This window comes from Caretta caretta, chromosome 28 (genome assembly GCF_965140235.1).
Source record: "Caretta caretta isolate rCarCar2 chromosome 28, rCarCar1.hap1, whole genome shotgun sequence".
NCBI classification, from domain to species: domain Eukaryota; kingdom Metazoa; phylum Chordata; order Testudines; family Cheloniidae; genus Caretta; species Caretta caretta.
The window spans coordinates 2,874,496-2,887,008 of NC_134233.1; the positions used below are offsets into that span (position 1 = coordinate 2,874,496).

A 12,513-nucleotide genomic window follows, 5' to 3' on the forward strand; every position below is an offset into this window, starting at 1 on the left:
TGTTGTTCGACCTTTCTCTACTAGATTGAAGAACCCATTATTAAATATTGGTTCCCCAACTGATCAAGTCACCCCTAGTCCTTCTCTTTCTTAAATTACCTCGATTGAGCTCCTTGAATCTCTCACTCTAAGGCAGGTTTTTGAATCCTGTAATCATTCTCATGGGTCTTCTCTGAACTTCTCCAATTTATCAACATCCCTTCCTGAATTGTGGACACCAGACCTGGACTCAGCATTCCAGCAGCAGTCACACCCATGCCAAATGCAGAGGTAAAACCATCTCTCTGCTCCTACTCATGCTTCTCCTGTTTATGCATCCAAGCACTGCATTAGCCCTTCTGGTCACAGAGTTGCATTGGGAACTCATGGTTCACCTGATTATATACCACACGCCCCATATATATATATTTTTTCTCCTCAGTCATTGCTTTCCAAAATAGTCCCCCCCCTCATGTAAATATATAGCCTCCATACTTTGTTCAGAAAACAGCCTCCTCTGTTAGGAACATGGGCGAAATGCAGCCAACCGGCCTGAGGCCCTTCTGTAGGAGACGTCACCTTACGAAGCAAGCAGGTCCAGGCATGAAAAATCTCCAAGAGAAGCTAGAGAAGCAGTGGTTTCTTCCCTTGAGCTGGAAGGCAAAGGCCAGAGAGGGTGACATTTCAAGGGACTCTCCCTGGTTTGGAGCCTTTATGACAAGATAGCTTTGTGTGCTGTTTGGATGGTTTTTGTGGTCCCAGCTGGTCTTGGAGTCTATGAATCTAACCTCATGCTTCAGGGCTTTAGCCTGTCACCTGCAAGGGCCAAGAAGGGACTTTTTCCCCCACCCAATGTGTGTTTCCAATCTCCCCTGCCCACCAAGTAGTGTTATTGTGCATTTGATCACTGCAGTGCCAGTAGTCAGGTGCTCGGGAATCCCTGTCATATCTGACCATGGAAAGCAAGGAGTGACAGTGCGGGCCAAGGCCAAGTCTCACTCTTCTCGTGTCGGACTGCAGTTCCCAGTCGGGTGGGTGCACCGGCTGCTGCGCAAGGGGAACTATGAGGAGCGAGTGGGAGCTGGAGCCCCGGTGTACCTGGCCGCTGTGATGGAGTATCTGACCGCTGAGATCTTGCAGCTGGCTGGCAACGCTGCCTGGGATAACAAGAAAACCCGCATCATCCCTCGGCACTTGCACTTGGCCGTGCAGAACGACAAGGAGCTGAACAAGTTGCTGAGGGGAGTCACCATTGCACAGGGTGAGGTCCTGCCCAACATCCAGGCAGTGCTGCTGCCCAAGAAAACCAAGAGCCACAAAGCGAAGGGCAAGTGAGAGCGGATGCCACCCCCCCCCCCCAAGACCACCACCTTCCTCTGAAAGATCAACAATTGGCCACAGCAGGAGACGGGACAGTGCTCTGAGCTTGTCCGTAGAATCCTCTCTCTGGATGCCTGGCTGCTGTGTCTTGCTCACATGTGGGTCCGATTAATAAACAGATTTGGGGATGGGAAGGCATTTCCTTACAGATCAAATAGGCAGGGACTTTGTATGTGTGTGGGGGGGTTGGGGGGACACAGGGAATTTATCTTCCTCTGCAGCATGGGGCATGCATCACCTACTCAATTCCCTGCCATTGCAGGGGACCTAGGCGTGGCACCTGGCTTTCTCCTGTTCTCTGCCAGTTTAGCATCCTGAGGGCGGATGTGCTTTGGTCTAACTGAAATCATCGGGCTCAACATAGCACTATCTGGGTGAAACTGACTAGCCCGTGCTTCACAGAAGGTCAGACGAGATGATCTGACAGCCCCTTATAACATTCATAAACCAGTTGGAGAACACTTCAATCTCTCTGGTCACGCAATCACAGACATGAAGGTCGCTATCTTAAAACAAAAAAACTTCAAATCCAGACTCCAGCGAGAAACTGCTGAATTGGAATTCATTTGCAAATTGGACACTATTAATTTAGGCTTAAATAGAGACTGGGAGTGGCTAAGTCATTATGCAAGGTAGCCTATGTCCCCTTGTTTTTTCCTACCCCCCCCCCCCCCCCAGACATTCTGGTTAAACTTGGATTTAAACTTGGAGAGTGGTCAGTTTGGATGAGCTATTGCCAGCAGGAGAGTGAGTTTGTGTGTGTGTGTGTGTGTGTGTCCTCGGGGGCAGGGGGGGGGAAGGGTGAGAGAGCCTGGATTTGTGCTGGACATGGCCCACCTTGATTACCATGCACATTGTAGGGAGAGTGGTCACTTTGGATGAGCTATTACCAGCAGGAGAGTGAGTTTGTGTGTGTATGGGGGTGGGGGGGATGTGAGAAAACCTGGATTTGTGCTGGAAATGGCCCACCTTGATTATCATGCACATTGTAGGGAGAGTGGTCACTTTGGATGAGCTATTACCAGCAGGATAGTGAGTTTATGTGTGTGGTTTTTGGGAGGGGGGTGAGGGGGTGAGAACCTGGATTTGTGCAGGAAATGGCCCAACTTGATTATCATGCACATTGTGTAAAGAGTTGTCACTTTGGATGGGCTATCACCAGCAGGAGAGTGAGTTTGTGGGGCGGGGCGGAGGGTGAGAAAACCTGGATTTCTGCTGGAAATGGCCCAACCTGATGATCACTTTAGATAAGCTATTACCAGCAGGACAGTGGGGTGGGAGGAGGTATTGTTTCATATTCTCTGTGTGTATATAAAGTCTGCTGCAGTTTCCACGGCATGCATCCGATGAAGTGAGCTGTAGCTCACGAAAGCTCATGCTCAAATAAATTGGTTAGTCTCTAAGGTGCCACAAGTACTCCTTTTCTTTTTGCGAATACAGACTAACACAGCTGTTACTCTGAAACCTTCTTTGGAGAAGAGCACAGATGGAAAAAATCCACTTCACTAGCTCCCCAAACTGGGTCATTCTTAAAAAAAGGAAATTCCACCCACCTCTGTTTATTTTTACTCTAGATTTGTTTCCTTTCAGGCACAAAGCGCAAACAATCACAGTCAATTAAGAGCCACAGAGTCCCATTAGCCAGACAGGGAGTCTCCAGGGACTGGCCATGTTCCAATCTGCCTGGCTGGTGTGCCTCATTTTCTCCTTATTTACTGCCACCAAAGAAACTCTACTCAAGGCTCAGTGTCACACCCTAGGTGACAAAGGACAAGAGCACGTCTGGGAGGGTGTAGGTGAGTGAGGCAAGGGCTTCTTCGTGATCTGAAAGTCACATGCCATGAGATCATTTTAAGATCAGAGTAAGCACGAGTCAGCAGAGCTGCTAGGTAGGAAGGAGGTCAAGATGAACTGGGTTTGCCCGGGATTATGTATGGCTAGTTACTGTAGATGCCAAACAAATCAAGGTTGGATGTTTTTCTAAGAGATTCTTCTCTAGTTTAAACAGGAGATAATTCAGGGAAGTTCTCTGGCCTGTGTTATGCAGATCAGACTAGATGATCACAGGGAGCTTAGAATCTATTAAATTTTAAATAATAAACAGCTGGTGCTTAATGAGAATTGTTAGTCACCAAAGTCTTAGTCATATCCTCTCCCCTAGGCCAGGCACAGATACGTAGTTCCAGCGTGTGGCTCTAATCTCAGGTGATGGTGCAGCCAAATCCACGTGGAGTTTACAGGGCCCATTTTAAAGAGCTGTCAGTGGTGGGAAATGAAAACCTGAAGTCCTGAGTAGGGGATAAAATTGAGACACACCGTCAGAACATGGGTGCAGAGAACAATCAGATGGGCTCAAGGAGTGGGGAAGAAAGAGCAGAGGCAGCTGTGAGTGCTAAAGACAGTTTCTGAGCCACCTAGATAAGAGTGTTGGGTCTATGGAGTGAAGAGAAGCTGCACACAGTGTCTTAAGACTACACAGAAATAGGAGCAGGCCACATGGTAACTAGAATGACTCTTCTAGGAGGTTGTTTTAACAGGGGCTAGTGGCAGAGACATGCCACAAACCAGTGACAGCATCCTTCACATTTGAGGTTATGCACTATTCAGGATAAGGAAGGACCCTCGCTCTGCAACAGGGCTTAAAAAATAACCCCCTCGTGCTCTAAGCATTAGAGACCGTTCTCTAAGCCAGTCCTGACTCCCTGTCCTGATTATTGGACCTCCCTCCCTCCCAAGTAACAGCAATGGGTCTTACTGATGATACTGTCCCCAGGCACCACCTTCCTGTTGGAAAGGAGATCAAGGCAACCAAATAAGCGTTGACATTTCAGGTTTTATTAAAATTAAATATAAGTTACAATAGTTAAATATTAAAGACAACAGATACACACATTCCCTATTTCAAACTCTTCAATATTTAAATTCATTTCACAGAAATGCTACAATAGCAGAGAGCACCAAGAAGCCAGCCTCTTCAGCGAGAAATGCATGGGGACGTCTGAAACCTTCGCCTCATGCAACAGTTTCACATGCAGCGCTCCGAAACTGGGGCCAGACAGGAATTCTGCCTCCAGATTGGGCTGCTAACTTGCCCAATGGTAAAGGATAAGGGTTGGCAGATAATTTGGCAACACCACCACAGCAATAGGCTTTTCATTGGGATTCGCAGAGAAAGAGGTCATGGGTTTGAGGGGTATTTTTAACTAGTTCGTTAGCACACAGACTTAATCTTGCGGTCTGAATCAGTTAATACTCGAGGCTCAGAGTTTGCCCATATGGGACTTTCCACCAGATATTTACCGTATCTGCTGGTAGGTGGGTCAGTGGCATCGCTGGCATTTTATACGGCAGAGAGGGGTGGAGAGTGGGAGAGCCGGACACACAAGGCATTTCAGGGGCTGTAGATGTCAGGACCAGACAAGTTGTTGGGATGCCAGCCTCCAAACTGATCAGCCGCCAGGCCTCATGGCGACAGACAGTCAGATTTCTGCGGCTGATTTGACCCAACAGCCCCCGTCAAGTCTCCCTGCTTGCAACAGAGATGAGCAGTGACAGGTCAATGCCGCAAGCAATCGCGCCAGTCGCTGGTGCCTCGGGAATCTCTCTCCGCAGGTTAATGAGAACCAGGAACTCTAGCTCCAGTGCTATGGTTGAGTCCCATAGAGCTGATGGAGTCTAATGAGATCAGACAGTTTGTCAGTAACTACCTGCCTGGAGGAGAAGCTAGCCAGCACTGCTGGGGGAGGGGGAGAGAAAGAGCTGGTTTCTCCCAAGAGTCTTCTAAGCCTTTTGACGAGCAGCCAGCCCCAACTCTTGTGGCTAGCCCTTGGAGCCTCACATGATGTAGCAGTTCATGAGGGCGAGATCCTTCATCTCTGGACAATAGGCTGCGGGAGAGAGTCACAGAGCCGTGAGTGCAGGCAGAGACCTAACCACACAAGTGATAACGCTCCCCGGCCCACGCAACCCAGCCTGGCAAATATTTACCACTGAAACGCCTCTGCTCGAGGATTTCCTGCCCCCATGTTAGAGAGCGGGAACTGAGCAGAAAGGCGGGACGGGTACTGATGATGCCCGACCTCCTGCCCCACCTACCTCCCAGAGCGTGCCGCCGCCCCCCCCCACTCTAACCTACCAGACCCCAGTTCCCCCCCAGAGTGAGAGATGGAACCCAGGAGTCCCGGCTCCCAGCCCCCACCCCATTCTAATCACTAGACCCTACTCTCCCCATGGCCAGGGGGTGACGTCACCCCCCATAAGAGATGACATCACCAAGGAGGGGGATGACATCACCCACCCACCTAGGGGTGAGGGGGCACGTGCCACGGTGGGGGTGAGTTTACATCACCCCCCCCCATGGTGGGCACGCTAAGGGGGGAGGGAGGGAGTGACTTGACAGCACCCCCCCCAGACCCCTAGGGGTGGAGCGCTAGCTGAAGGGGGGAGTTGACTTGACCTCCTCCCCCCCTCCCATTGGCCACGTTGAGGCCAGGCTCCGACCCCTCAGAGCCAAAGTGGGAAGGACCCGGATGTACGTGGCCCTGGCTCTGCGCCCTCCTCAGGCACGTGCGGCCCCGCCCTTCGGGCGGGCAGCGCGCGCCCGAACCGTTGACGGGGAACGGGGAGGGGTGCGGGGGGGAAGGAGCGGGCGCGAGGGCAGATACTTACGGTTGATTGGCTGCCGCTCCCGCGCGCTACTGCGGCTGCCGCCCCCTCGCAGGAGCTTCATCAGCGCCCGCCACAGCCGCGATTGGCCCGCCTCCTCCGGCACGTCATTGCCAGGCACCGCCTCCTCCTCCTCCCCCGCCTCCTCTTCCCGCCGGCCAATCCGCTTCCAGAGCTCGGGGTCGACGGGGGGCAGGGCCAGGCGGCGCCGGCTGCTGCTGCTGCTCCTGCTCCGCCTCCTCGTCCCCGCCTCCCAGCCCCTGCCGCGCACGCGCAGCGAGGTGGGGGTGCGGCAGAAGGGGCACGTGACCGCCTCCCAGCTCTGGTCGCGCGCCAGGCGGCAGAGGCAAGCGGTGCAGAGCGCGTGGTGGCAGGGGGCGGGGCGGCGCCAAGCGCCGTGCGCGGGCCCGAGGCGGCGCGGGGCGCGCGCCCGGCGGTCGTAGGGCAGGTAGCAGATGCCGCACTCCAGCTCGGCGGCGCCGCTCTCCGCGTTCGCGTCCATGGCTCGCGTGTCCGCTGGCGGCCGCCGTACCCGAGGGCGGAAGGGGCCGCGCGCACGCGCACAAACTTGTTCTCTCGCCTAACGGCTTCCTCCCCCGCGGGCCGGCGGCGGATATATAGCCGGCCTGGCCACGCCCCCGGCCTGGGGGGCGGGGCGCGCCCGCGGCCAAACCCCGCCCCTTCCCGGACCCGCAGCGCGGGGGAGCCCCGGACTCCTGGGTTCTCGGGCGGGGGGGGAATGGGAGCCCCGGACTCCTGGGTTCTCTGCGTGGGGGGATGGGAGCCCCGGACTCCTGGGTTCTCGGGCGGGGGGGGATGGGAGCCCCGGACTCCTGGGTTCTCGGGGGGGGGGGAATGAGAGCCCCGGACTCCTGGGTTCTCTGCGTGGGGGGATGGGAGCCCCGGACTCCTGGGTTCTCGGGGGAGCCTGGATTCCTGGGTTCTCTGTGTGGGGAGGAGCAGGTGGAAGCCCCGGACTCCTGGGTTCTCTATGGGACCCCCCCCGGACTCCTGGGTTCTCTATGGGACCCCCCCCCCGCCCCCGGAGTTCTGTGCATTGGGGGATAGGAGCTTCGGACTCCTGGGTTCTCGGGGAGCCCCGGACTCCTGGGTTCTCTGCGTGGGGGGGATGGGAGCCCCGGACTCCTGGGTTCTCTGCGTGGGGGGATGGGAGCCCCGGACTCCTGGGTTCTCTGCGTAGGGGGATGGGAGCCCCGGATTCCTGGGTTCTGTCCCCATCACTGCGTCATTTTCTCCCGCTGTAAAAGGAGGTTCCGACCAGGGCCCCCGGCCGAGGGGTTTCCCTAACCCTGGTTCCCTGGCTGAGCCCCGACCGCTCTGTGCCCCCCATCCCCCTGCCTATCGGCCTGTTTCCGTCCGTCCAAAACCCGTCGCTTCCCCTCACGCCTCTGCCGGCCTCCTGTGCGCGCCTGGCGCAGCCCTGAACCAGGCTTGGGTGCCTGGGCGCCCGCCAGGGAGAAATCAGAAATAATCCCCCTCCGAGGGGACCGGCTCTCCGGCGGGTCTCGGGGTCTCCGCGCCGGCTAGTTAACACCGCCACGCCTGTCTGTCTAGAGGGGGAAACTGAGGCACAGACAGGGTGGAGGTGATCGCCCAAGGTGGGGATAGCCTCGGGTGTCCACGCCCAGAGCCCCAGCCACTAGACTGCACTCTCCCCTCAGCCTCCAGTCCCGCTGAGGGCCTGTCCTGGGCCCATTTGGCCGTGCCCTGACCCTCCGTGTTTTACAGGGCTGGGCATGTGGGTGACAGGATCCCGTGGCTTACGGCCTCCCCCTGCCCCGGCCACCTGTTCCAGCTTCCTAACATGGTTCTTGCGCATCCTCTCCTAAACGATCGTGTCGTGGTGCTCTGCAGCTGTTAAACCTCGGCTGTGCTTTGCTCCAGAGGTGGCTGCATTCCGGTCCCGGGCCAGCGATCCCTATGCAGCATCGCTCAGGGATTGTTACCCAGCTGCTGCGTCCCACCCCAGAGGTGGCTGCATTGCAGTGCTAGGTGAGTGATCCCTGTGCACTGTTTCTCCGGGGCTGTTACCCAGCTGCCGCGTCCCACCCCAGAGGTGGCTGCATTCCTCGACGGGCCCTTGGTGTGCTGCACCGGAAAGGGGCTGAGGAGAAGCCGTGGCAGGATACCCCCGGGGGTAGGATGAGGTCACCGCCAGCTGCTGGTCCAAACGTGCGTCATTCGCTCTTCCTGCAGGTGATGAGCCCGGGCCTGGATCCAAGCGGAGTTGGCTTTGGAGATGACGGGCCCAGCCCTGGGGCAGCTGGAGCCGCAGGGGCTGGAGTCATTAGCAAATAGCTGGGCTCCCTGGCTCCCTTGTCAGCAGCAGGCTGGGGGGGGGGGCACTGGGAGCCAGGACTCCTGGGTTCTTTCCCCCACTCTAGCTGGGGAGTGGGGTCTGGGAGCCAGGACTCCTGGGTTCTCTCCCCAGCTGTGGAAGGAGAGTGGGACTAAATCCATTAGTGTCAGGCACTCGTTGCCCTACCCAGAGGAGGACGCCCATGGGTGCCGGGACTGTGCCCACTCCAGGCAGGTTGGGGTAGTTGGGGGGCTGGGGAAGCCCATTCCTCTAGTGTCCAGTTTGCCTGAGGGCTGGATCCTACCCCATCCCCACCCCCAAAGGCCCAGGGCTCCCTACCGGGGCCAGGTCTCCCCATGGCCGAACACCCCCCAGTCTGGCTGGGGGCTTGCAATTGGCCACGGGGTCAGCACATTGTGCGGGCCACGGGGTCAGCGCATTCTCCGTCGTGTTGCCTGCGGGTGGGGGTACGGTCGTACCCATGACCGCGGTTGCCTATGGCGGTGCGGCCGTCTCCGGGCCGACCGCCCTGGTGGTGGTACATTTGTGGTGTCCCCCGCGGGTTGTGTGCGAGCGATTGATAGATCATGTGTGTTTATGTCCCAAACACCCCCTCACCCGCTTTCCTCTCCAGCACCCATATGCCCCAAATCTATCCCCTGTCTGCCTGTCTTCCCTCCATCCTACAACCAGCCTGATTTCCCGTCCCCAGACCACAGCTGGTGCAGGGGCGTTTCCTGGTGTCTGCCTGGCTCGGGGTGCAACAGCTTTCGGACAGCCCCAGACCGGCAGGGACCTCGGCGTGTCCTGTTCGCTGCCGGCAGACCTTGGTGTAACTGGACGCTCTGGGCTGGGCCTGGGGGTGTCGGGGGGAATCGGGGGGCCTGGGAGCTACAGAGAGGATCTAGGGACCCATGTGACCCCCCCAGGCAAATAGCTTCTGGGAAGGGGGAGATGACCCGGCGGCCTGTGCCCTGCCACATGGCCGATTTCCCAACCTCTGACTCACGCCCGCCAGCCACAAAGCGTGAGTCAGTCCCAGCGGGTAAATAAATACACCAGGTGCCTACATGCCACACGGCCAGAAAGCTGCGGGCGTGTCCCCGCGCCCCTCCTCTCTGGGACTGGGTACGGACATGGGGCCTTTCCCCCCCAGGCTCCCAGATGGCCCCGGGCGGGGACTGGCTGGCTCAGGGGGGCAGGGGATGGGATTCGGGGACGCTGGCTCTGCAGGGCTGGGAGTGGGGGTGGGCAGAGAGGTGCGTTCGGGGGGTTGGGTCCTAGCCTGGTTTCCCTGCTGCGGGCACCGTGCCAGCTTCCACTGGGATTTGCTTAATCCCAGGAGCCGGTTTTCCCAGGATTGCTCAACCCAGCGAACCCGGAAAGGGGGCTGAGGCACCCTGCCCTACAGCAAACTGACTCCCAGCCCTGAGCTCCCCCCACCTGCCCCAGCCCTGCCAGTGCCCCTCACCCCCGACCCGCAGCCCCCTGCTATCCCCGCCACCCCCCTCCCAGCCCTGTGAAATAATCACACAGTCTTAAGGAAGCTGTAAGACCATTCAAACCAGATCTGGGCCCCTCATTGTGCCAGGTGCTGCACAGACCCATGGGGAGCAACGGGCTCTGCCCCAAAGACTAGCCAAAGAGGTGGGGAAACTGAGGCACACCTGCCTGTCTCTGGTAATTGAAGCTGCCATGTGCCTGGCCAGCCTCCCTTGGTCACGGGAGGCGCATTATCCCCACGCGCCTGGCTCAGGGAGCATGAAATTTGTTGGCTAATTACTGTGGGCCTGGCGGCTGGCTGGGCCTGTCCAGCCACCTTCCCGGCAGGGCTGTAACTGGGGTGTCACCTCCCCAACGGGCAGTGCCCGGGGGGTGAAGAGGAAGAGGCAAATTAGCGAAAAGGATGTGATCAGGTGGGTTTGGGACGTGGCACATGGGGCCGCCCAGCCGGGCGCAAGATGGTGGAACGGCAGGGACGGCCCATGGGAGTTGGGTGCCGATATGCAGCATGGCACAATGTGCCAGCCCCTCCCTGTTCTTGCGCTGGGTGGCCCAGCGGCACGTAGAGAAAGGGGGTTACAGCCAAGATGTGGAATGACTCCTGATTGACTCCGGAATGAGTGTGTGTGCGGGGGGAGGGTGATTGTCCCAGTGACTCCAGTGGAGTGACTCCTGATTGACTCTGGAGTGAGGGAGGGGAGAGATCGGTCCATTGACTCCCGTGGAGTGACTCCGGATTGACTCCGGAGCAAATAACAGGCTAACTGGGTTTATGGTCAAATATTTTGTCCCCTCCGTTATTCTCCGCCGGGATTAGCGAGATGTTGGCCCAAGCCAAACTCAATTATGTAGCAGACAAACGGCCGGCGCGTCGGATGGACATGGGCGTGCTGGGGTTTGTTTCGGGGGGCTAGCCCCCACTCCCCTCCCAGAGCTGGGAGAGAACCCAGGAGTCCTGGCTCCCAGCCACTCACTCTTTGCCCCCGGAGCCGGGAAGCCTGTGGAAACGCACGGCCCGTGTGCTCTGGCCCGTTGCCACTGCCCCGTGTGACTCTAGTACTGATGAGTCAGCAGCTCTCCGGGGACTCTCCCAGCTGCCGAAGCCCCTGCCAGCACCCGCCCTGGCCACACGTCGGCCCCGTCCAACCCCGCGCGCGCCAGGCTCCCCCCTTGTGCCCGGCTGGGCACCGTGGCTGATTCAGGCCCCCTGTGTGGGGGGACGTGCCATCTAGGCCCCATCTCAGCCACGCTCCCCCCTCCCCGGACTCAGCCCCGTTCTCTACACGCCGAGGGGTCCAGGGGACGAGGTGGGACCGGCCAGTCTCTGTGGGGGGGTGGGGGGGCTACGCTCAGCTGGGGGATCGGGCTGAAACAAGCCTGAGGAAGGGGAAAAATTAGCAGCCACTAAGTCGGGACGCACGGGCCCAGGCAGCAGGATGGTGGGAAAGGATCCAGGGGGGTTACACCAGAGCCCCACTTCAGGATGATGCTGTGGGGGGAAGAGGTGGGGCGGCTGGTGACCCAGGGACTCCGTGGCCGGCGCCGAGATGCAGCCACCTCTGGAGCGGGGCGACTGGTGACCCAGGGACTCCATGCCCGGCGCTGAGATACAGCCACCTCTGGAGCAGGGCGGCTGGTTACCCGGGGACCCCTCGCCCGGCGCTGAGATGCGGCCACCTCTGGGGCGGGGCGGCTGGTGACCCAGCGACCCCTTGCCCGGTGCCAAGATGCGGCCACCTCTGGGGTGGGGCAGCTGGTGACCCAGCGACCCCTTGCCCGGCGCCAAGATGCGGCCACCTCTGGGGCGGGGCGGCTGGTTACCCGGGGACCCCTCTCCTGGCTGTGTGGCCCAGTCCCCTCAGCGTCGCTGCCCCCTGCTGGTGCTCAGGAAGAAGGCAGGCACCACCAGGTTGGTTACTGGTTTATTATTTTCTTTTTTACATTTCAACCTTCTGAAAAGAGAGCGAAGCGTCCACACCCAAACCCCAGAGATCTCGGGGGGCGGGGGGTCCGTGTGGGGTGAGGCTACAGGGCAGGGGGGCCCCAACTGGAGGGCACAACAGAACGACCTGCAATGCACCACATCAGGTGGGTGGGGAGGCGTAACCCTGAGATAGACCCACACCTGCGCCCCCCACACCCCAGCCCTGCCGGTGCCCCTCACTCCTGACCCGCAGCCCCCTGCTAGCCCGGCCCTGGGCTCCCCCCAGCCCTGCTGGTGCCCCCCACTCCCGCCCCGCAGCCCCCTGCTAGCCCGGCCCTGGGCTCCCCCCAGCCCTGCTGGTGCCCCCCACTCCCGCCCCGCAGCCTCCTGCCAGCCCAGCCCTGCTGGTGCCCCCCACTCCTGCCCCGCAGCCCCTGCCAGCCCAGCCCTGCCGGTGCCCCTCACTTCCGACCCACAGCCTCTGCCCCCCCAGCCCTGCCAGTACCCCCCACTCCTACCCTGCAGCCCCCTGCCAGCCCAGCCCTGGCCCCCCAGCCCTGCTGGTGCCCGTCACTCCCGCCCCGCAGCACGGCAGCTATTTCAGGCCTTGGGCTATTCTCCTTTCACGCCCTACTGCGGAGAAAGGGGACAAACATCCCGTCCGCCGCAGAACCGCTCATTGAAGCGGCTCATTATGAACAGTGGAGAAGGTCACAGACTGCGTCAGCTCGGCATAGAACCC

General features: G+C 59.1%; 2 protein-coding genes across 2 annotated transcripts; one reads left to right on the plus strand and one right to left on the minus strand.

Annotated features, from left to right (window-relative positions):
* The first annotated feature begins 717 nt into the window (after positions 1 to 717).
* LOC125628544 (histone H2A.J-like) lies at positions 718 to 1,562 on the plus strand. Its single transcript, XM_048833578.2, has one exon. The coding sequence runs from the start codon at positions 757 to 759 to the stop codon at positions 1,312 to 1,314; it is 558 nt and encodes a 185-aa protein (XP_048689535.2). The 5' UTR covers positions 718 to 756; the 3' UTR covers positions 1,315 to 1,562.
* Positions 1,563 to 4,172: 2,610 nt separating this feature from the next.
* On the minus strand, positions 4,173 to 6,597 carry RNF227 (ring finger protein 227). Its single transcript, XM_048833953.2, has 2 exons — positions 6,028 to 6,597; positions 4,173 to 5,246 (listed from the first exon to the last, which is right to left on the minus strand). Exons 1-2 carry the CDS (start codon positions 6,524 to 6,526, stop codon positions 5,194 to 5,196), a joined length of 552 nt encoding a protein of 183 aa, XP_048689910.2. The 5' UTR covers positions 6,527 to 6,597; the 3' UTR covers positions 4,173 to 5,193.
* Positions 6,598 to 12,513: the final 5,916 nt, after the last annotated feature.